The sequence below is a fragment of the Panthera pardus genome, unplaced genomic scaffold (assembly GCF_024362965.1).
Source record: "Panthera pardus isolate Hobbes unplaced genomic scaffold, ASM2436296v1 HiC_scaffold_2, whole genome shotgun sequence".
NCBI classification, from domain to species: domain Eukaryota; kingdom Metazoa; phylum Chordata; class Mammalia; order Carnivora; family Felidae; genus Panthera; species Panthera pardus.
Genome location: NW_026526765.1, coordinates 144,152,946 through 144,177,933, shown reverse-complemented (window position 1 = coordinate 144,177,933; position 24,988 = coordinate 144,152,946). Strand labels below are relative to the sequence as shown.

The following is a 24,988-nucleotide window of genomic DNA, read 5'->3' as shown; positions in this document are numbered from 1 at the left end:
CACAGAGCCTGACGCGGGGCTCGAACTCACGGATCGCGAGATCGTGACCTGAGCCGAAGTCGGACGCCCAACCGACTGAGCCACCCAGGCGCCCCTGTGCTTTTAACTTTAAATAACAGAGTCCAAACTATATATACTACACATCCACACATGATTTGTATTTTTTGTAGCAATGAAACTCAGGTACAATATAAATCATAAAACAGTGAAATAATGACCATAATCAGTGAGAATCTATGGAGCAAATACTGGTTACCTATTACTTTTCTAGGTGCTTTTTTTTAAAAGATTTTTTTTTGGAATGTTTCTATTTATTTTTAAGGAGAGAGAGAGAGACAGAGCATGAGTGGGAGAGGAACAGAGAGAGAGAGGGAGACATAGAATTCGAAGCAGGCTCCAGGCTCTAGCTGTCAGCACAGAGCCTGATGTGGGGCTCGAACCCACAAAGTGTGAGATCATGACCTGAGCCGAAGTCGGACGCTTAACTGACTGAGCCACCCAGGCTCCCCTCTAGGTGCTTTTTGAACGCAAAAGAAGTAAGTGGCTGGGGCTCTCTGTTTAAGTAGCTGAGTTGGGGTGATACTTTCAATATGTAGAAACAAAAGCAACAGATCACCAAGTAAGGGATAATGTACTGGCTTAAGTAAAAGTCTTAAAAGAAAGAGGGTTAAGAAGTGGTAATGGGAGTAGCCTACATATATAAAGAACACCTACAAATAAATAAGAAAATACAGTAGAAAAAAATAAAAGATACCTGGATAGATGTTATAAAGAAAAAGGAACACATGTAGCTAATACACTTATGAAGGGATATTGAACCTCATTAGTAACTGAGAAACGAATGTCCAAGGCCATGGTGAGGCCCCATTTTATACCTACTCACTTATCAAAAAGGAGGCATGTGACAAACACCAAATGTTAGAAAATGGAAGGGAGTATCAATTGCTACAACACCTTTGAAACATATTTATCATCTTGCAGTGTTGATCATTAGAATACCTTAAGACCCAGGGGCGCCTGGGTGGCTCAGTCGGTTAAGTGTCCGACTTCAGCTCAGGTGATGATCTTGTAGTTTTTGAGTTCGAGCTCTGCATCAGGCTCTGTGCTGACAGCTCAGTGTCTGGAGCCTGCTTTGGATTCTTTGTCCCCCTCTCTCTGCGCCTCCCCTGCTCACACTCTGTCTTTCTCTCTCTGTCTCAAAAATAAGTAAATGTTAAAAAATATTTTTTAGTTAAAAAAAGAATATCTTAAAACCCAATAATTCCATTTCTAAATAGATCTCCAAGAGGAATTTGATCACTTGTGTACCAGAAGACAAGTGCAAGAATGTTCATAGCTACAGTTCTTATAATAGCTCCAGACTGAAGGCAACCAAAATGGTCATTGACAGGCAAATGGATAGATAAATTACAGTTCATTCACACAATGAAAAACTCTGTAGCATTGAAAGTGAAACAATTTTTCTAAAGTTAAAAAAAAAATGAACTTGCTGATAGTAATTTAACTTCTGGAAGAATACACTGAAGGGTGAGTTGAGAGGCAGCACAAAGAAAGATATAAGTCAGTGGTTCTCAAACTTCAGCATGCATTGGAACCACCTGAAAGCCTTGTTAAAACACAGATTGTTGCTGCTGTCCCAAGAATTTCTGATTCATTAGGACTGCAGTTGGTCCCAGAATTTCCATTTCTAGTAAGTTCCCAGATGGTGCTGATGATGTTGGTCTGGGGGGAGTGGATCACAGTATGAGTTATTACTAATATTCTCCATTAGGAGTTGGCAAACTATCAAATATGGCCCACTGCCTTTTTCTCTACGGCCCACGAATTAAGAGTGGTCTTTACATTTTTAAATGAGTTTAAAAAATCAAAAGAAGACTATTTTGTTGACACATGACAGTTATATGAAATTCCAATTCTAAGGTCTGTAAGTAAAGAGCCAAAGTTGGGTGCTTAACCAACTGAACCGCCAAGGTGCCCCTGCTTGTTTATTTTTAATGGAAATGGAACCATAGTTTGAGACTGTTCTTTGACTTTTTTTTTGGTTTGTTTTAAAAGGTTGTTACTGTATGTAGCAACATGGTCCAGGTAGCTATTCTTTTGTATCGTCATTTTTATTTTATTTTTTGAGAGAGAGAGAGTGTGTGTGTGTGTGTGCACACATGCACACGAGTAGGGGAGAGGGACCAAGGAAGAGGGAGAGAGAGAATCTTAAGCAGGCTCCGTGCTCAGCACAGAGCCCAAGGTAGGGCTCGGACTGGGGAACTCTGAGATCCTGACCTGAGCCTAGGAGTCAGACACTTAACCTACTGAGCCACCCAGGTGCCCCTCTATTGTCATTTTAAACACAGAGAATGCTTACACATTGATTTGACAAAATAACTTATTTAATCCTCTGTGGTTGAACATTTGGACTAATTCTACACCTCCCCTCCCCCACCCATTTTGGGCCAGTTTAGAAACACTAAAGAGGGGCGCCTGGGTGGCTCAGTCAGTTGAGCATCCGACTTCGGCTCAGGTCATGATCTCACGGTTTGTGAGTTCGAGCCCCGGATGAGAGCCTGGAGCCTGCTTCGGATTCTGTGTCTTCCTCTCTCTCTCTGCCCCTCCCCCACTCATGCTCTGTCTCTGTCTCAGAAATAAATAGACATTAAAAAAAAAAAATTAAAAAAAAAAAGAAACACTAAAGAAAACATAAGGAGTGTATACAAATATCCATGCTGTTTGCCCTAAATTCCAAAAGTTAAATGACTTAGCCAAAGCGTAGGAACATTTTTAAAAATTATAAAGCATTTTGCTGGATTGTCCTGGAAAGATTGTAGCAGTTCACACCCTTATCAACAGGCATTATGCCAGTTCTCCTTTACCTAATTATTAATACTAATATAGTACTAATTATTAATCTTCTCACACCTTTGAAAGATTAAGTTATATCATTGTTTTAATTTTTGTTTCTGATAATTAATGAAGTTGAATGTTTCAGGTAAGATTTTTGACTATTTTAATTGTTTAGTGAACTGTTCACATTTTTTAAAATTTTAATTTGTTAGGTTTTTTTTTTTAATATTGAAAAAAAACACTGTCTAGTTGTTTGTGCTATATGCTGCAAATATTTTTCCCAGTTTGTGGCTTGCCTTTCATATTTGTTTATGGTGTCTTTTGGTGAACTAAAATATTTCATTGTAACTAGACTATTTTTTAGAGCAGTTGCAGGTTTATCGGAAAATTACACACAAAGCATAGGGTTTTCTCATTTACCTCCTCTCCTCCCCCCGTCCCCAGTTTATCCTAATGTAAATATCTTCCATTAGAGTGGCACATTTGTTACAATTGATGAACCGATATTGATACGATATCATTAATTAAAGCCCGTAGTTTACATTAGGTTTCACTCTTGGTGCTGGACATTCTATGAGTTTTGACAAATGTATATTGACACGTGTCCAAAATTACAGTATCCTACAGAATAGTTTCACTGTCATAAAAATCCCCTGTGCTCTACATATGCATCCCCCACTTCTGCCCAGAGTCCTGATAACCACACATCTTTTTCCTGTCTCTCTGGTTTTACCTTTTCTGTAAGTAAAACCTTGGATTGTGAGTAACTTGTTCCAGAGTTCCAGAGGATGAGCAAACATTTCTAATAAATTTTAACTTGATCAACGAGCAGTGTTCTGTAATATGAGTAGTACGTGATGCTGAACGTCACATGGTCACTACTGAGCCAATGGTTCCTGAAATTCACTTGGATGCACGAGTGCTTTGGATTACAAATGTGTTTCTGGAATGAATTATGCTCGCAAACCAAGGTTTTGCTGTAGTTGGAATGGTACCATTGTATAGCTTTTCCCAGCTAGCGTCTTTTGCTTAGCAATCTGTGTGTAAATTTCCTCTGTGATCTCTCATAGCTGGATAGCTCATTTCTTTTTACTGATGAATGATGCTCTATGGTATGGATAGATATACTGAAGTTTGTTTATACGTTCGCCTTTTGAAATCCATCTTGGTTGCTTCTGATTTTTCCCAGTTACCAATAAATCTGCTGTAAACATTCATTTGCTATTTTTTTGTGGACTTAAGTCTTCAACTCACGTGGGTGAAGGACTTTGGAGCTCAATTGCTAGACTATATGGTCAGCTTTTATTTAGTTTTATAAGAAACGACCGAACTGTCTTCCAAAGCGTCTATGCCATTTTGCCTTCCCGCCAGCAATGAGGGAGAGTTCTGCTGTTCCGTATCTTCTCCAGCATTTGTTGGTGTGTTTTGGATTTAAACCATCCTAATAGTTGTGTCGTAGTATCCCGTTGTTTTAATTTGTAATTTTCTGATGACCTATGATGTTGGGCATCTTTTAATATGCCTATTTCCTTTTTGCCTATCTTATGTCATAAAGTGTCTCTTCAGATGGGTTATTTGCCAAGTTTGAAAAGTTTATTTTTTATAGTTATGTTTTGAGAGTTCTCTGTGCAGATTCCTTATCAAAAGTATGTGATTTTCAGATAATCAAAGCAATTTGTTTTCTGGATTCTGTCTTTGGTATTAGTCTTCTCTCCCCTCAGATTAAAAATACTCACTTGCATTTTCTTTCAGTAATTTTATGATTTCATTTTGACATACTTATATCTGGAAATCTCAGACTTTTTGGAAGAGATGATTTCATTTTTCCCTCCATTTAAATCCACTTAGATATAATTGCCTTGCCTACTTTTGACAACAGTGCAATGGAAAACTGGGGACTATTGATATTCGATGAGTCATTATTGTTGATGCAACCAAATGATCAAGTAACAGACAAAAAGGCTGTGATCTCCTTCATTCTCTCCCACGAGATTGGACATCAGGCATGTGGTAAAATGTTCTTTCTTATTTCACATGAAGATATTCTCCAGCTGCTCTACGAAGGATAGCAAAAACCAAACCAAAACAAAACAAAAAACTGTATGGTACACCAGATTACTTTAATTCATTCATTCATTCATTTAATGTTTATTTATTTTGAGAGGGAGGGAGAGAGAGAAAGCAGGGGAGGGGCAGAGAGAGAGAGAGAGAGAGAGAGAGAGAGAGAGACAGAGAATCCCAAGCAGGCTCCATGCTGTCAGCTCAGAGCCAGATGCAGGGCTGGAACCAGCAAACCCTGAGATCATGACCTGAGCTGAAATCAACAGTTGGATGCTCAACGTATTGAGCCACCCAGGTGCCCCTATGGTACACCAGATTTTAAAAAATCATTCAAAAAGTGGGACAGTGAAGGAAGGATCTGTGTAATCAGATCTTGTGTGGATTTGAACTATTGGTGATGGATCATAGAGATGAGACCTTACAGGCCATTCAGAGGTCAAGTATTCATATCCAAAGGTAGACTTTGCTCCACAGAGCCCTGTTCAAGGAAAGTAAGTCAACCAGAGGGATGATAATTTGTTTTCATTCCATCTTAAAATAAGGGATATTCAAAAAGGTCACTGAAAGATATCCACATTTCTTTCATCAGTACATCATTATAGACTTTGTTTTGTTTTGTTTTTTGAAGAGAGGTTCAAGGGGTGTCAGCAATGTTAATGTCAGTGGGATGAGTAGTTATCAATCCTCAAGCTGCATACCCAAAATCAGTGTAAACAAGGAGTTATTTCTTTAGATCTGTGCCTTCACGCCGTGATTTTAGAAGCTTTGCTGTGTGTTTAATGGAGGTTCTCACACCTGCTTTTTGACCTTGACTCCATTCATACCAGTTTGTCAAGAAAGAAATGATCTAAGCTATGAAATTGTTATCTTCTTGCTATGTGGATCTATAAGAAGTTTTGGGAAAGAGTGATTTACTAGGATAGAATAACCCCTTGTTGAGTAGTCAAAACAAACCATGACAAGTTTTGATCAGTCCCCCCAAAATGTCATTTTTTTATGATTGCTCAAGCGACACATTGTTTTGGAAGACAGGCTGATGACTATTAGTATAACACAGCTGTTATAAGAACTTGACTAAATACTAGGGTATGGATTAGTTGGTTTTAGAAATTATTCTGTTCTTCTTTCCTGATTCTATGCATTGTCCATTTGGCACTTTCTTTCTGTTAAGGTCAAATAGACAATAATTACAGCTGGACCACTTTGTAGAACATATGAGCGATTTGTCTATGGCACAGCTCAAAACATGTTCTTGAAACATAATTGCTTCCAGAAAAATCCTGATGTAGTCTATTTGTAGGATGCTATAATTAGTAGGTGTTAAGTGAACATTCCAAACTTCTGCTTTATTTAACTTAATGTAACTTTTGGGGAAGTGGACAGTTTAGGAAATGATACTCTAGCTTACCTCATCTTTGAACATGACAGGTTTTTTTTTTTAATGTTTATTTACTTTTGAGAGAGAGCGAGCGTGAACGAGGGAGGGGCTGAGAGAGAGGGAGACACAGAATCTGAGGCAGGTTCCAGGCTCTGAGCTGTCATCACAGAGCCTGACATGGGGCTCGAACTTGGGAACCATGAGATCACGACCTGAGCCGCAGTCGAACACTTAACCGACTGAGCATCTAGGTGCCCCTGAACTTGACAGTTTTAAAACAAATTGCTTTCAGTCATTTGGATGTGAAATAATTATTTCAGAGAAATGCACGACTGCCATCTCTTCATGTTAAAGAAACAACCTGCTTTTTGGAGTCCTATTTTCAAGTTTGATTATTGAAGGCAAATAAAGTTTAATTGTGTCTTTGACCTTACATTTATTTAACATGCAATTACAGTAAATATTACTTAAGTCAAATTTAAGAAAGCTCTTTTTTCTCCCATCTCCAAAAGTGGTTTGGAAATCTGGTTACCATGAATTGGTGGAATGATATCTGGCTCAAAGAAGGTTTTGCATCTTATTTTGAATTTGGAGTCATTAACTACTTCAATCCTAAATTCCGAAGAGTAAGTGTGTCTGTTAAATTTACTTATATTTTTTTCTCCTAATTATAAAAGTAATGCATTTCATTGTTTCGAGTGTGTGAAGTACAGAAAAGTATAGGGAATGTTAAATTATCTGTAATACCAGAGGTGATCAGTGTTCTCTTTTTTGTGATTTCTTTTTCCAGGATTTTACTCATTATAAATATTCGTAAAAGTGGGAATTACTTTTTTTACACAGAAACATGTAATGCCTTCTGTACTACCTATTGTATCAAGAGAGTTTCCACAAATCATTATATCATTTTTGAAAACAGGAATTTTTTAAATATGGAATTTATTGTCAAATTGGTTTCCATACAGCACCCAGTGCTCATCCCAACAGGTGCCCTCCTCAATGCCCATCACCCACTTTCCCCTCCCTCCCACCCCCCATCAACCCTCCGTGAAAACAGGATTTTTAAGGGTTGCCTAATATTTTATTATGTCACCTTATGAGATATATACATATTTTATTCCCCTACTCTCAGATTTTAGGTCATTTTCACTTATTCCTACCTAGACTAAATTCTAAAGCCGCTGTAATTAGTAGTCTCTGACTTTAATGGTAAGTAATATCATTAAATAAAATAGAATAATATGGATAATATAATATTTTATAGTATTTATAAAATATATATGTAATATATAATATGTAATGTTACAATATTTATAATATTATATTATTGTGAAATTATATATCAGCTATGTTGCTGATAGCATATGGAATAGTATGGATAATATAATATTTTATGGTATTTATAAAATATAATATATATAATATATAATATGTAATGTTATATTTATAATATGTTATTATATTATTAAATTATATATCAGCTGTGTTGCTGATAGCATATATGTTATAGTTGATAGTATTTTGACATTTTCAATGAATAGTAGTATAAAAATATAACTTCATGAATATGCAAATCTGGTGATTTCAACTATATGTTGTACTTCTGGTCGTTTAAGTAGATTAATTAGGTACTGCTTTTAGAATGTCATGATAAAGCCAAATTGATTTTACTTGACTTTGATCTTTAAATGTTTAGATGTAATATCATCCTTTGCCATGTCCCTCATTTTTTTATAGCAGCCTGGGGTCCTTGCTTCCCCTCTGTCCCTGCCTCCCTTTATCTTTGTTTCTTTCTTTTCATTTTTTAAAATGTTTATTTACTTTTGAGAGAGAGTGCGTGAGTGGGGGGGGGGAGGGGAGGAGCAAAGAGAGAGGGGGACAGAGGATCCCAAGGGGGCTCTATGGGGACAGCAGCAAACCTGACGTGGGGCTCAAACTCACGAACCCATAAGATCATGACCTGAGCCAAAGTCTGCTGCTCAACCAACCGAGCCACCCAGGCACCCCTGCCTTTACCTTTCAGATGCTCAGGGTTGCTTATCCCGCTGCTCTTTGCTGTCCTGTCCCTCATCCCTTCCCCCCAGTGTTTCCAAGCTTGGTTTTTGGCCTCTTTTCTTCTTTCCCCATCCTCACTCAGTATACTGATATTTGAAAGGCTGATTAATCTCCACTGGCCAGGTCATTATTACAGGCTAAATGTACTCACTTTGAAGGAGATTCTAAGCTTATGTTTTTCCTATTACATTGGCAATAAAATTTCTCTTTTTTTAATGAGAGGATGGAGACGGTAGGTAGATGATATTCTGTTTTTTTTTGCTGATAATTTGGCAGAATAAAACATTGGAAAACCTAACTTGGCCCCATGGAAACTTTATTTAACCCCCCCCTTTTTTTTAACCTATTCATGAATTCAGTTTGTGGGAAGCACTGATGTAGCAGCCTCTTTTTTTTTTAAAGTTTATTTATTTATTTTGAGAGGGAGAGAGTGAGCATGGGGGAGGGGCAGGCGGAGATGGAGAGAGAGAATCCCAAGCAGGCTCCACGCCATCAGCACAGAGCCCAACGCGGGGTTCCATCCCACAAACCGTGAGACAATGACCCGAGACGAAATTAAGAGTCGGATGCCCAACTGACTGAGCCGCCCAGGCACCCCGCAATACCCTGGTTCCATGCAACCCACCGTATGCTTTGTGGACTTCCTATAAATCGCCCACCACCCCGCAGTCCAGCTGCCCTGAGGTGCCCCTGCCCCCCTTCCCCTGGGTTGGACATCATTATGTAGATAAGGAAACTAAAATACTGGATGGTCAAGTGACTTGCCCAAGTCATTTGCATGATTGAGACAGAAGTGTGATTATAACCCAGTTGTCTGGGCCCAGTCTGATGACGAAGGTGATGACAATAATAATGGCAATAATACTGCGTTTCCTATACACCAAGCGCTTAGGACTTATGTCCCAGGTAGTGTGAGTTTCGTACGTGCCTCATCTTACTCAGTTCTCAAAACGATCATAGGAGTCTAGTTGTCATTTTGTCCATTTTCCAGTAGAGGGAAGTGGCTTGGGAGCATTAAGTAAGTTGTTCAAGGTCTCATGGCTACTAGATGTCAGAGATGAGGTTCAGTCCCAGGTTTCTCTGACTCCGAGCCCATGCCTTCACCCCACTGTGCTCTGCAGAGAAAATTCAGAGTGTTCTTGTCCTCTAAGAGCTAATGGGATGTGTGTGTGTGAGAGAGTTCATTATATGACTCTTTCCATTTAGATAAACTTTATATATGTAAACATCAGTTGTCTTCAAAAGTCCTTTCAATATACTCTATACCTACAAAATTGTTTATATCTCTCTTTGAGAAGCTAGAATCTATGCATGGTTTATGTCATCCATAAACGTTTATGAAAGCATTTGGTTGTATCCCAAATTAACCCTGCTTGGATTCAATAAGAAAAGAAGTTCCATTCCTGCGAAACAATTAGATTCATCCTTTATTTTCTTAGCTGAATGGAATATATCATTGCCATCAATCAATTACCCCTTAATGCAATTGAAATGGCTAAGGTACTATCATATCTGGGAAAATTTGATGAAAATATATTACTGGTGTTTTTGAAGCAAATATGATAAGATTAGCTTCTTTTTGTAGCATTTAGTTACTTGTTTTAATCGTTGCTTTAAAATTTTTTTTTTAATGTTTATTTATTTTTGAGAGAGACAGAGTGTGAGTGGGGGAGGGACAGAGAGAAAGGAAGACAGAATCTGGAGCAGGCTCCAGGCTCTGAGCAAGCTGTCAGCACAGAGCCCGACACAGGGCCTGAACCAACAAACTGCGAGATCATGACCTGAGCCAAAGTCAGGCACTAAACCAACTGAGCCACCCAGGTGCCTCAGAAAAATTTTTAAATGTTTACTTATTTTTGAAGGAGAGAGTGAGCATGAGTGGGGGAGGGACAGAGAGAGAGGGAGACATAGACTCTGAAACAGGCTCTAGGCTCCGAGCTGTCAGCACAGAGCCTGATCGCAGGGCTCGAACTCAAGAGCTGTGAGACCATGACCTGAGCTGAAGTCAGACACTCAACCAACTGAGCCACCCAGGCGCCCCATACGCCTTGCTTTCTTAATACCTCTTTTCTGAATCTACATTTCTCAGTGTTTGTGAAGCTGACTGAATATAACTCTGGGCAAAAGAGCGTGAGATCCTGGCGCTTGAGGAATCTCCCGTGAGCTTTGCGTTTTAAAAGCTTAAAGCCTTATTTCAATGATCTTTGAGAGATCAAGAACTTTGGCCTCCTTTTAATCTGGTCATTAAATTGACATTGGGGAAGAGAATCACAGAACCATATGCCGAATCAGATTCCCGTTTTTTTCTTTCTTGGTCTCATTTCAGCTGAAAGCCATTAAAACATGTTATGAATGGGTCATGGTCCCAGATTCAGAAAACATCAGGCACCGGTTGGTTTCTTGGTCCCTGAAGCCCCAGCTCTGATGCTGCCACCCACTGACTTTTCTGTCTCTCTTTCTCTGGCTTAAGGAAGCAACAGACTTGGCGGAGGGAAAGGAACATAGGAGCCTTGCAGACAGTCACGTCTTAACTCTGTTTTTACAATCATTGTAAGCTGCCCACCTCTAAGCTTTAGTTCCTCATTGGTAAAGTAAGTTTCATGCAGTCACACAACAAATTATTGAGGATCTACGAGGCAGCATCGTGACAACTACCGTTTATAGAGTGTCGTATCCATTATCTGACTCAGTCCTCAGCGAACTCTACAGAAATCATAATAGTGACAATTTTGATAAGTAATTGTGAGTGAGTAACCCTCACTGAGCATGTTCTGTTTGCCAGGCACTGTGCTACGAACTTTATGTAAATTGATTTAGTCCTGATAATAATCCCATGAGGACAGTTTTCTTCCCTCCATTTCTAGATGGAGAAACCAGAGTTTCAGAGAGATAAAGTTGGTTGCCTTTTATGAGTAACACAGTTCCAAAGAGGGTAAGGTAGGATTCACACCCAGGCAGCTCAATTCCAAATCCTGTTTTTCTTTTTTTCTTTTTTTCAGTTTATTTTTGTATTTTGAGAGACAGAGAGAATGAATGGGATGGGGCAAAGAGAGAGGGGGGAGAGAGAGAATCCCAAGAAACTCTGTGCTGCCAGCACAGAGCCCGACTCAAGGCTCGAACCCACCAACCATGAGATCATGACCTGAGCTGAAATCAAGAGTTGGATGCTTAACCGACTGAGCTATCCAGGTGCCCCCAAAGCCTGTGCTTTTAACCACAGTGATAGTCCATGCAAATTGATTATAATAAATACTGTTGTGTTTCTTAGGATAAAAATAGATTTAATAGGAGTAGATCTTTTTCTCTATAATCTCACAGCTACCGGAAGAAAGTAATGGTGAGTATACACACTCCCTGTCTCCAGTCACTGTATGTAGTGGCTAGATATGAATTTCTAAAAGTCTAACATTTTTGTCAAGTGTTTTCCTCCAGCAGACTGGAACAGGCTGGAACAAGCATTAATTTGTGGGAGGCCCAGAGAAGAATCGACCTCAAGGATATTGAGGAAGAGGTGTTTGCCCCATTCATCACAGTTAACTTGTATGATTATAATGACACCTAGAAGATGATATAAGATCTTACACCAGGCAGGCAGAAGAGACAATCCATTCGGGGGTCAAGGGTGGGGTTCACAAAATCTGGAAAAGTCTATGTATAAAGGTGTTGTTAAAACATTGTTCATAACAACAGAAAGCTGGAAGCAACTTCGATGCCTAATAGGAAAACGATGAAGTCAGTTATGGTTCATTCATCGACTCAACAATGGGCCATTCTGCAACTCTGCATTTATTTATTTATTTTTATTATTATTTTTTTAATGTTTAGTTTTGAGAGAGAGAGAGAGACACAGAGCATGAGCACGGGAGGGGCAGAGAGAAAGGGAGACACAGAATCCGAAGCAGGCTCCAGGCTCCGAGCTGTCAGCACAGAGCTCGATGTGGGGCTGAAACCCACAAACCCCGAAATCATGACCTGAGCAAAAGTTGGACGCTTAACCGACTGAGCCACCCAGGTGCCCCTGAATTCACACATGTTTGATTGTGATCAGATCCACAAGGCATCCTTATTCACATTAAAGTTTGAGATGCACTGGTCTAAATGACAGGCTTTCTCATTTCTAGCAGAGCAGAATTTGATAATCACAGAATCAGTGGTGTTAGTAAATGAAAAAGGAGAGAGTTGGTTAGAACATTGGCTAATGGAAGCAGGCAGAAATTGAAGGAGTCAGCTTGGGGACCCCAGAGATAGCCGTTGGGGAGTTGAGGCTTCTTGTGGATTATTAGGGGGCTCACCCAGCTCTGTGGGGTCTGAGCCAGCTGTCTCTGTCTCTTCTTAACCACTATCCTTTCTTCAGCTTTGCTGTCCCACGCACCTCTCTGGCTGTACCTTGGTTTTCCTTTTATTTTTCCTTCCAAAAAGAAATGCCCTTTGTCATGTGTCTGAGAGAAGTCTATTTGTTTTTAATAAAATTATTTAAGTTTATTTATTTTAAGAGAAAGAGAGTGTGGAGGAAGGGCAGAGAGAGAGGCAGAGAGAGAGTCCCAGGCAGGCTCCATGTTATTAGCATGGAGCGTGATGCGGGGCTCGAACAAACGAACTGCGAGATCATGACCTGAGCTGAAACCAAGAGTCGGATGCTTAACTGACTGAACCACTCAGGCGCCCCTATTTTTTTTTTTTTTGCAGAGTTCTGTACTTCTCATTAAAATATAATAAGTTGTCGTCTCATAATGCATGATCTGTAAGCCGTACTCTCCAGTCTGTGGATTTATTTCCAATTACAAATTCTGACATCATCGTTGGATTTGTAAATCTGGCCTGGTTTTGGTTTGCAAATGTTCATATAAGAGAGGTTGATCCATTTTAAGGGGTTACTAATAAAATAACCAATAAAATTCTAGAGGATTAAAACCACCTAAAGATGCTATTCTCTGGTAGGTCCTGTCTGTATGGCCAGGGATCTGCTTTGGGGGAATGTAGATAAGCTCTCTTGGAAAACACATCAACTTTGTAATGGGTTTGGTGTTTGTTTGTTTGTTTTCATTGAAATAAAAAGGGCTATTCAAGGGGAAGGAAAGTAGCTTAGAATTTTGTTATTCAAGGATTCCTAACTTATTTGGCATACGACAGCTCATAGAGCACATCGGAATGATTTTTGTCCCCTCTTCTGTGTCAGTTTTTGAAAGTATTTTTTGTAAGTATTTTGAAAGCATTTGGATTTTGTGTTTCTGTGAAACCTGAGAAGTTAATGCTGCTCACTCTTTTCCTTTTAGAATGAAGTCTTTTTTTCTAACATTTTACATCATGTCCTCAGTGAAGATCACGCCCTGGTGTCTAGAGCTGTGTCCTTGAAGGTGGAAAATTTCACAGAAACCAGTGAAATAAATGAACTCTTTGACTTATTTACTTACAACAAGGTAAAATTAGTTACATATTTTCTTTTGTTTTGCACTCTCGCATGAAGGTGCATAAAGTGGATTCTAAGAATAATAGATTAATAGGATACTAGAAAACTTTTGATACAAATAACTGTGATTTTATTCAGTGGGTGCATTTCAGAAGAGGTGGATAAATCAATTCTCATCTAGCAAACATTAATCAAGCCCATTTTAGGTGCTCAGTACCATCCATCATTATAAAAACACTGAGACAACTTGCTGCTTTTAAGGAGAACCCTTCTGTTTGGTGGAAATTTATTCTTACCATGTAAATATCTCAGCTTAAAACATGTTGTGTATCCTGAATTCTTTTTTTTTTAAATTTTTTTAATCTTTATGTATTTTTGAGAGAGAGAGAGAAAGAGGGAATGAGCAGGGGAGGGGCAGAGAGGGAGGGAGACACAGGATCCAAAGCAGGCTCCAGGCTCCAAGCTGTCAGCACAGAGCCCGCCATGGGGCTCGAACTCACAAACCGTAGATCATAACCTGAACCGACGTCGGGTGCTTAGCCAACTGAGCCACCCAGATGCCCCCTGAATTCCTTATATGTAGGACATTTGTTCACTTTTTACCTAGTAATTAGTGACAGTCTACTATTTTATCAGCAATTTGGGCATAACCCAAACATTCAACTCAAGTCCACAAAGCAATGAGGAGAAAAGCCCAGAATATTGCTCATCAGAATGGCATGTGTTGGCTTTATATATTGAATTTGTTCAAATGATGGACTGTTTCTTATGTCTTAGGGAGCATCTTTGGCCCGAATGCTTTCTAGCTTTCTGAATGAGAATGTATTTATCAGTGCACTCAAGGTGAGTTTGCAAAATTGTTGTTACTTGGCAGGAAGTAGACTTACATGGTTTAGGCATGTTATTTATTTTAACCTTCGCTTTTCCATTCTTCTATTTTTTACAGTCATATTTGAAGACATTTTCTTACTCAAATGCTGAGCAAGATGATTTATGGAGGCATTTTCAAATGGTAATTGTCCTACTTCCTGACTCATGTTGAATGAATGAATGAATGAATGAATGAATGAATGAATACACTAAGGATTCATTCACATATAGAGTTCAATAGGGTTCTGAATTTGGCCCCGAAGATCACCCACTGGGAATCACTGCATAGATGAGGAACAGAATAGCCAGGTAGTTTCTTTTAGGCAGAAGATTTTGATGGTAAATATCTGCTCTTGTGATGATTTTCTAAAACAGGTCGTAGACGACCAGAGTAAAATTCTTTTGCCAGCGCCAGTAAAAAGCATAATGGACCGTTGGACACACCAGAGTGGTTTTCCAGTCATCACCTTAAATGTATCTACTGGTGCCATGAAACAGGAACCATTTTATCTTGGAAAGGTTAAAAATCAGACTCTCCTAACCCACAAGTAGGTACATTTGCTTCTCTGTACTCACCTTCCTTGGGGGTAGAGCTCTCTGATCAAATGGAAAGCAGCCTGTGGGTGAGGAAGCATATAATTCCAGCTGGGTACACACTCTTCTGCAGAGAGGCTCTGGGATGGCAACTTCATGGTCCATGCAGGGTGTTGTTCCTGGGGTGCTGGGATGAGGCAGAGCCCCTGATATCCTAAGCAAGGCCAGAGACCTGCACTGAAGGGTTCAAGGCAGTGCCCCTCCCCTGGCATTTAGGATGACACCAGCAGCCAGTGCTTTGGGGGTTATGCATTTTATTCGTCCTTCAGACAGAAGGAATCCATTTACTCAGGATTCTGGGTGAGAGACAAGAAAGTAGAACCATGCATGGCCTCATGTTAGTTGAGAGAAAAGAGGATCCTGCAGCACAGCTGTCTTCTTTTCCCTAGAAACAGAATCGAACGGTCACTGCATCCTTGAGAAATCATTCTGTGCATGTCCGCACGTACACGTACGTGTGTATTTATCGCCATGCCTATAATATTAGAATGAGGGCCTTTAGATTCCCTGACACCTGGGTTTAAATATCAACTTCCCCGAAATTCAAACCTTAGGTAAGTCTAATTTTAAAAATCTCTTGAGTTGCGGTTGCCTTAGCTATAAAGTAAATGTGACAGCGTATATCCCAGGGGACTGTTGTTAAAATGAAATGAAAAAATGAGTATAAGGCAGCCTAGCGCCCATCTCTTCCCCTATTTCCCTTCCCTTCCCTCTCTTAACTTGTTAGAGAATGTTCCAGGGTGTTTGATAAAGTTCTGATATTCACTTCTCACTGTGGTGAGTTAGGGGTACACACGAGGGAGTAATTTTCAAACAGCATCACTGTGGTATGCAGGCCATCGTCTTCTTCCTCTAAAACCCCAGGAGAAAGAAAGAGGAGAACTGAAGTTCCCTCACCATGCTGCTATTCTGTGACTTGCTTTTTTTTTTTTAAGCTTTTATTTTAATTCCACTTCGTTAACGTCCCGTGTTGTATTAGTTGTGAACCTACAATACAGTGATTTCAACACTCCCATCCATCACCCTGTGCTCATCAAGGCTCCGTGACTTTTGAGAAGATGTGTGCCTTAGCAATTAGATCAACAACACACCCTCGTTCGAAGTCTTTTGAGAAACCAGGCTTGTGAGCGTTTGAGCCAGATGGCAAGTCTTGCCCAAACTCCGAGGAGTGTGACTCTTCAAATGACTAATGTCCTCCTCGTGGTCATCAGCTTCCTCCAGGTCACGTCTACCAATGTGGGAAGAATGTCGGCATTCAGTAAATATGAATAATCTGGCTGATCCGTGCTGAACACTTTTCAGATGGGGAGAAAGCTTGAGGCAGAAAAGCATTTTGAAATGTTTGTCAAGCTTTTTCTTCTTAAATTACTCTTGGCCTCTCTTGGCACGGATGAATTTGGGTCTGTCTACAGCATTTGGACAACCCCCCCAGTGAGGCCAAGTAGCTGTAATTTAATATAAACAGGCCTTGAGAGTTTCAGATACAAAAAAAAAGAAAGTTTCAGATACAAGATAGTCTTAGTAGCTACTTTAAGTTGTAAGAAAAAGTAAAGAAGAAATAAAAGAGTAAACAGATGGTCAAAGCAAAACTGGCTTATAAAAACAACATTGAATGGGGTCGCCTGGGTAGCCTAGTCGTTTAAGCGTCCAGCTTTGGCTCAGGTCATGATCTCACAGTTCAGGGGTTCCAACCCCGAGTCGGGCTCTGTGCTGACAGCTGGGAGCCTGGAGCCTGCTTGGGATTCTATGTCTCCTCTCTCTGCCCCTCCCCTGCTCGTGTGCTCACGCTGTGTCTCTCTCTCTCTCTCTCTCTCTCTCTCTCTCTCTCTCTCTCTCAGAAATAAATGAGCATTGAAACAAAAATTAAATAAATAATTAAATTAAATAAAAACCACATTGAATAATCCTAAGAGCAAACCCTTGCAGATCCAGAGAAAATGACCAAAGAATTCGGGTTCTGTCTGTTATTTTATGATCTCATTTAATATTGGCTCAGAGTTTATATCTTATCTGTGAGAATAAACTGAAATTTTTTTTCTTTTTCCAAATAAGCGACACATGGATTGTACCTATTCTCTGGATAAAAAATGGAATCACACAGTCTCTAGTTTGGCTAGATAAAAGCAGCAGTAAGTAACACATTTTTAAAATATTTTCACATACATGCATGAATATATATCACCCACACACACATATATCAAGGAAGGGAATAAAATGTTGAAGCATATAGCTTTTGAAAAGCTGTCTTGCTTTAAAGTAAAATGTTATATCATTCTGGTTGAACACAGAGCCATAAAGAAAAGTTTTAAATCAAAGCCATTACTTGTGAAAAAATACATATGGTAAGATCAGTATATATTTTAGAATTCCTTTCTCTTTTTTTTGTTGGATTTACTGGGTTTACTATTTAGGATTAAGAGGATATAGTATAAACAATTATGGGAATATTTTTTAGATGGACCATTTCATACTTTTCCCATATTCCTTTGTAGAAATATTCCCTGAAATGCAAGTTTCAGATTCTGATCACGACTGGGTGATTCTAAATTTTAATATGACTGGATATTACAGAGTTAACTATGATAACGTAGGTTGGAAAAAGCTAAAACAACAGCTTGAAAAAGATCCTAAGGTAAGATTATTTTATGCCTGTTATTAAATAACATTAATATTGCACTCTGGAGTCTTCTTCTTTTTTTTTTTTTCTTTAAAGTTATCTATTTTGAGAGACAGAGAGAAAGCATGGGAAGGGCAGAGAGACAGGGAGAGAGAGAGAATCTCTCTGCAGTGACAGTACAGAGCCTGACCTGGGGCTCAAACTCACAAACCATGAGATCGTGACCTGAGCTGAAATCGAGAGTCAGAGGCTTAACCGACTGAGCCCCTCAGACGCCCCTAGAGTTAAGCGTTCATAAACCTGTCTGGTGGGAGGAACTCTACCCTCGCTGCCACCTCTCACACCATGCCATACAGGACTTTTTCTCCCTCATTCTTAGAAAGGGGAGGTTTGGGTTGAACGTATTATTTTTGAACATTAATATCATTTTTATACAACAATTTTACGTTTCTAGGTGAAAATCAGAATACATTTTCCTATTAACTATTAGTTTTGTGATCTTAGACAAGTTACTTAAATGCTCCGTTTCCATATCTTCACTTTAAAATAGGAATAACAGGGGCACCTGGCTGGCTCCATCGGGAGAGCATGTAACTCTTGATCTCAGGGTTGTGAGTTCAAGACATACATTGGGTGTAGAGACTCCTTAAAAAAAAATTGAAAAAAATAAAATGGGCACAATATATTTCTGTTATTTATCACAAGGATTAGAGACAACGTAGGTAAACATATGTTTAAAAATTTTAAGCCCTTAATGGGTACTCAGTATATGCTAGAAAGTGTTAATTCTTAAAAAATTATATTCCTGGGGTGCCTGGATGGCCCAGCTGGTTAAGCATCTGACTCTTGGTTTCAACTCAGGTCATGATCTCATGGTTCGTGAGATCCATGGGCTCTGCGCTGACAGCACGGAGCCTGCTTGGGATTCTCTCTCTCTTTCTCTCTCTCTCTCTGCCCCTCCCCTGCTTGCTCGCTCTCTCTCTCTCTCTCAAAATAAATAAATAAACTTAAAAAAATGTGTGTGTGTGTGTGTGTATGTATGTGTGTGTGTGTGTGTGTGTGTGTGTGTGTATATATATATATATATATATATATATATATATATATATTCCTACTCTCCCTCAGGGAAGTTAATTCACAAAATATCAATAGAATCTAACACCACTTTATCACAAAATAGAAGTCATTATGGAATATATAAATATTAAAACGTTGGCTAGGTCTAATCAGTCAGATTTTAATTGGTTCCATGAAACCAAATCTCCATTGGTGCAGATGGATGCCGCCGTAGGGGTCTGCGGAGTTGGCTCTGCTGTGAAACCATGGGCGGTTCGTTGAGATGGCCTTGTTCAAGCTAGAGTGTTGACTGGAAGATATCTTTGGTGTCTCTGTCTTCGAAAGCTCTCTGAGACACAGAGCAGAAGACAAAGTACAGTATATTGGTGGGGGTTCTGCATCAGGTAGACTGTGTTCATCGATCACCAGATGTGCAACCTTGGGCTTTCTTATCTGGCGAGTCATGCCTCAGTTTTCCCATCTGTATTATGACGTTTGAATAGACCAACCTTAAAGGGTTGGGAAGATTAGATAAGGTGATATATGCATTATGTTTAACAGAGGCCAGACACAAGCCAGGCCTTAAGAACATAGTAAGTTTTAAAAATTATTATAGGGCTTTTGAATAAGACCACACAATCCACTCATAAGAAAATTTTACTTTTTTAAAATTTGTTTTAGGGGCGCCTGGGTGGCGCAGTCAGTTAAGCCTCCGACTTCAGCCAGGTCACGATCTCGCGGTCCGTGAGTTCGAGCCCCGCGTCAGGCTCTGGGCTGATGGCTTGGAGCCTGGAGCCTGTTTCCGATTCTGTGTCTCCCTCTCTCTCTGACCCTCCCCCATTCATGCTCTGTCTCTCTCTGTCCCAAAATAAATAAAAAACGTTGAAAAAAAAAATTAAAATTTGTTTTAACATTTATTTATTTTTGAGAGAGAGAAAGAATGATTGCGAGCAGGGTGGACGAGCAGAGAGAGAGGGAGACACAGAATCTGAAGCAGGCTCCAGGCTCCGAGCTGTCAGCACAGAGCTGGATGTTGGGCTCGAACTCACAACCACGAGATCATGACCTGAGCCGAAGTTGGAGGCTTAACCGACTGAGCCACCCAGGCGCCCCATAAAATTTTATTTTTAAATCGTTTTCAAGGGTGCCTAGCTAGCTCCATGGTCTATGTGTTTGACTCTTGATTTCAGCTCAGGTCATGATCTCTCAGGCGTGGGATCGAGCCCCATGTCGGATTCCACGATGGGTGTGGAACCTGCTTAAGATTCTCATTCTCTCTCCCTCTCTCTCTCTCCCTCCCTCCGCCCCTCCCCCGCTAATTCTCTCTCCCCACCCCACTCCTCCTCCACTCATTCCCCCCCCTCAAAAAAAATCTTCCAGAGTAGCTACATCCTTATTGATTTCTAAGGGCACTTTAAGCTACAGAGACAAGGTCATCCCAGTCTAGCAATGATTTCTTGAAACCATTGTAGGCTTACTTTTTGAAAAACTGAGGTCAGTTATTTCTACTCTGTAATTGGGGACCAAATGAAACAGCATGTCTGCCATTAATATTAATTTAGAAAACTGAAGTGTTGTTACTGCCAGAAAAGAAATGAGAGTGCTACCAGGGAAAGATTGAAGTCTGGCTTGCTAAGAAGTTCAAAGATATGTTGTAAAGATTGATTTTTCTGGGACCAAACTTGTGAAAATGTGCGAGGTGTGGAAGGAATTCTATAGGAGGCTTTGGGCCCCCTCAGGCCACTCAAGCTGTGACAGAGTCCTGTGGCCAGGCAATGCCACGGAGCTCACTAAGCAGTTAGATTGGCAGTCGACCCTGCCTTTTCTGATTCAAAGGGCTCTGTTGGTGGATTGGGTCAAATTAGGAAAATCTTGAGAAGACAGGATCCTGCTTACCAGATACTGTATTCGATACTGTATTATCAACATGATGCTAAATAATATTTGCGTAAGGCTTCCTGTGCCTAAAAGCTTCCTGACAACAACTTGGACATTATAATACAATTTAATGTACACTTTCTGTTTTGGAGAGCCTTTTAAACATGGCCTCCTGTTTAATTTTCTAACATGCCGTTTTTCGGGGAGTATTTTGGCAAAACGTTCGACCAGCTGAAAGCCTGATGATTGATGTCCAGAGGGATCATTTAGCAAAACCAGATGCATAATAAATAAATCATGGGGACTATCCTTAGTAATTAGCATTTCTCGGCACACGAGCCAATTCACGTGAAAGTGCTTTGTAAGCAACGCTGATTCTGAAATGCTGTTACTATTTTGGAAATTATTTTGGTACTAAAAACATGTTCTCATCTCTTTCTGCACATATTTGGGTCTCATTTGCAGGCCATCCCTGTTATTCACAGACTGCAGATGATCGATGATGCCTTTTCCTTGTCAAAGTGAGTATATTCTCTTCACTCGTGGTTTTGTTTTGTTTTGTTTTAACATTTATTTATTGTTGAGAGACGGAGAGAGAGACAGAGCACAAGCAGGGGAGGGGCAGAGAGAGAGGGAGACACAGAATCCGAAGCAGGCTCCAGGCTCTGAGCCATCAGCCCAGAGCCCGACGCAGGGCTCAGATTCGTGAACCACGGGATCATGACCTGAGCTGAAGTCGGACGCTTAACCCACTGAGCCTCTCAGTCACCCCTCTTCACTCATGGTTTTAAAAGTGTACCTTGAGAACTTTATAAAAATAAACAAATAACCAGATCAGTATGACATGAAATTGGTTCTTCACTGTATACAGGGCCCAGCTTATTAGGATTAGGATCAAATTCCATGGATACAGTGGAATTTTATAACATAAAAGTTGCTGGGGTATGCAACAGCGTGGATGTACTTTGAGGCCATCGTGCTAATGAAATAAGCCAGTCACAGAAAGGCAAGCAGCTTGTGATTCCATTTATAGGAGCTACTTAAAGTAGTTAGAAGCACAGAGACAGAAAAGGGGAGGGTAGTTTCCTGGGGGCCATGGGGAGGAAGAATGAAGAGTTGGTGTTTAATGGGGAAGGAGTTTCGTTTCTACAAGATGAAGTACAATTTGAGATTAAAAAAAAAATTTTTTTTAGTGTTTATTTGAGAGAGTGAGAGAGAAAGAAAGAGAGTGAGGGAGGGGCAGAGAGAAAGGAAGACATAGCATCTGAACCAGGCTCCAGGCTATGAGCTGTCGGCACAGACCTGGACATGGGGCTCCAACTCACAAGCCATGAGATCATGACCTGAGCCGAAGTTGGACGCCTAACTGACTGGACTACCCAGGCGCCTGTAATTCAACATTTTAAAATGAACCCCTTAAAGGAGAAATTTTAGAAGGATGCAGTAGAGAAGATAGAAATTGAAAAGGTCACAGAATTTAAATATTTATCATAAATATTTATAGGATTATCACAAAAAGTGTAAGAATCATTATTTTTTAAATTTCCAGTAAGAATAGAATCTCAGGTAAAAATACAAGTGATTCAGGCTTAGCACTTGTAAAGGCCATTAAATATTAAAACGGATAAATGTAGGAAGAGCGTAGATGCATTGGTATTTTTCTGTGATACTGTAAATTGAGGAAGTAGCTAACATACCCCCCCAAAAAAAGAATTGCCTGAAATAAATACACAATCAACTGAGATTTTGAAATGAGTTTTGTTGCCCTAGGCTGATGGCCATAGGTATAATTTTAATGAGATATGGCCTATATTTTAGTATCCTACAGAATTACATTTTATCTTTATCGCATTTATTCAATATAAGATGTGCTAAGTATTTCAACAGGTAGATTAATATGTGCTCAGAATTTAAATTTTCAGACAATAAAATTAAAGAGTATACATGATAAGTTATCCAGTGTGTTCTCTCTTTCTTTGGCCTGTCCTATTTCTTAAATGGATATCTATTTATTTTGTCCTTCATGCCTTTACCACTTTCCCCTCTGACCTATGGCACATGCCCTTGCCCGCTGCCTCGCTGACACCTCTCTCTGGGACATCCATGACTTTGAGACTTTTGACCACATCATCTGGGAAACTTCTCTTTTGTCTTCCCGAGACTGGGATATGCAAACCCGGTTCTCCTCCTATAGCTCACGTTTCTCCTGCTGCCATGAGCATCCTTAAGACCAATCACAGTTATGGGACACCTGGGTGGCTCAGTCGGTTAAGCGTCCGACTCTTGATTTTGGCTCAGGTCATGATCTCAGGTTTGTGAGTTTGAGCCCCGCATCAGGCTCTGTGCTGACAGCACGAAGCCTGCTTGGGATTCTCTCTCTCCTTCTCTCTCTGCCCCTCCCCCGCTCTCTCCCTCTTTTCTCTCCCTCTCTTCCTCTCTCTCTTTCTCTCTCAATCAATAAACTTAAAAAAAAAGACCAATCATGGTTCTTTTCTCTCACCTTTCTCTTCTGGTTTCCATGATCGTTTTTATTCTGTGCACGTCCAGTGCCCAGCAGATACAAGGTGATCAGGAAAGCCTTGTGAAAGGATCACGACTCCGCCTGTCCCCTCCTGTCTTCTGCTTATCCTGTGGTCATTTACACTCAGGATTTCGGCCGCTGCACTTTATTTCTGTTTCTGAGTTGCTCCTGTTGTCAATTTCTCTCTGTCGAAGTACCACTCTACTTCCCATGGCCCAAACTTGAAGAATCAGAGATATCCCGGACTCCTCTCTCTCTCTCTCTCCATCTGCCATCTAGCCACCCTGTCTTATCTGTTTGTTCCTGAGGATGTCTTCTGGATTCTCCCCTGACTTACCAGCTCCACTGCTTCCATGCTAAGGCAAGTACACGTCTTCTTTCACTTAGCCGGTTACGTGAGCCTTAGCCTTCATTCAGTTCCTTTCAATACCATTCTGTCTCCTTCGGCACCGTAGCAATAAAGTTTGTCGGCAACAACTTCCTGATGTTACCCCAATTGTTGAAACACCTTCTCGCCACACATAAACTCTTGGTCCTGACATTCAAGGTTCCCTGCAGCTTTCATCCACCTGGTCTACTAGCCCTCCCCCTCTTGACTCCCCACAAAAGAAATTCTGTGTCTCAGTTGTGTGGTCTGCCCATCACACCAATTCCTGCTTTATCTTCTTTGTCATATGCTGCCTTCCTCTTTCTCTCCAACCATTTCCATCCTATCCATCCTTCATTGCCCGTCTCAAGTTCCTCCTCCAGGAAGCCTTCCCTGACTTTTCCATCACATGCCTGTGTTTTCCTCCTCTGCTACTTGATTCTGGGACTCATTAACAGCTTCTTCTGCAAAAGTCTCAGCTAGCTCTTGACTGAAATAGTAAGTTCCCCACTGGTAGACAGTTGTGTCCTACATACCAGTTTGTGTTCCCACAAGTAGCTGGCAGAGCATTAGAGAATGACTTCTAATTAATACTTGCTGAATGAAAATTATACTCTCGTAAGAACGCATACTAAATGCGCAAGTATTCTTTTGCCCGATGAGCCGTCCAACATTTGGCCTGGATTTTCCCATAGCCTCCTAGAATTTGGGCACTTGAATGTACCAAATTGCAGTGGAGGGCCTGTCGGCATGGGTTGGCTTCCATTTATCAGTGAGATGGACCCTCGACCCTCTAACTTCTTCATCTCACGTACCTTGTTGAAATCAGGCGTCGAAGCGTGGAACAAATGTGGAAAGTGTGCACATTATTTAGCAAGTGGAGGTTTTTTTGAGTGTGTATCTTTTTGAACCAAACAGAAACAATTATGTTGAGATTGAAACAGCCCTTGATTTAACCAAGTACCTTGCTGAAGAAGATGAAATCATAGTATGGTATGCAGTCTTGGTGAACCTGGTAACCAAGGATCTTGTTTTTGATGTGAACAACTATGATATGTACCCATTATTAAAGGTAATTTCCTTCTTTGTTATGGGGTTTAGAAAAAAATCCTCTCTTCCTCTTTCTGTATCTAGACAGCATCTGTGAAACACATCTTTCCGGAAGTAATAGTCTATTCGTTCCATATATACATTGGTTTTCTTAGGGACGGCTGGTTATTCTTAGAAGAAAACACTTTAGTCATAGACCTGATCTAGGAGTTGAGTGTGAGAGAACTTTGGAAAGGCCTTTAATTCTTGGTGAAGTAAAAGGTGCCCTAAGAATCCAGGAGTGGATGGATATGGTATGC

General features: G+C 40.2%; 1 protein-coding gene across 1 annotated transcript in view; it reads left to right on the top strand.

Moving 5' to 3' along the window:
• Positions 1 to 24,988, top strand: part of LVRN (laeverin) — a 78,137-nt gene that overhangs the window by 29,053 nt on the left and 24,096 nt on the right. Inside the window, exons 5-14 of the mRNA XM_019469607.2 lie at positions 4,684 to 4,838; positions 6,787 to 6,900; positions 13,603 to 13,746; positions 14,514 to 14,579; positions 14,683 to 14,748; positions 14,982 to 15,154; positions 17,253 to 17,329; positions 17,693 to 17,832; positions 21,217 to 21,272; positions 24,558 to 24,711. Coding sequence (XP_019325152.2) covers positions 4,684 to 4,838; positions 6,787 to 6,900; positions 13,603 to 13,746; positions 14,514 to 14,579; positions 14,683 to 14,748; positions 14,982 to 15,154; positions 17,253 to 17,329; positions 17,693 to 17,832; positions 21,217 to 21,272; positions 24,558 to 24,711 — 1,145 coding nt within the window. The remainder of the gene's footprint in view (positions 1 to 4,683; positions 4,839 to 6,786; positions 6,901 to 13,602; positions 13,747 to 14,513; positions 14,580 to 14,682; positions 14,749 to 14,981; positions 15,155 to 17,252; positions 17,330 to 17,692; positions 17,833 to 21,216; positions 21,273 to 24,557; positions 24,712 to 24,988) is intronic.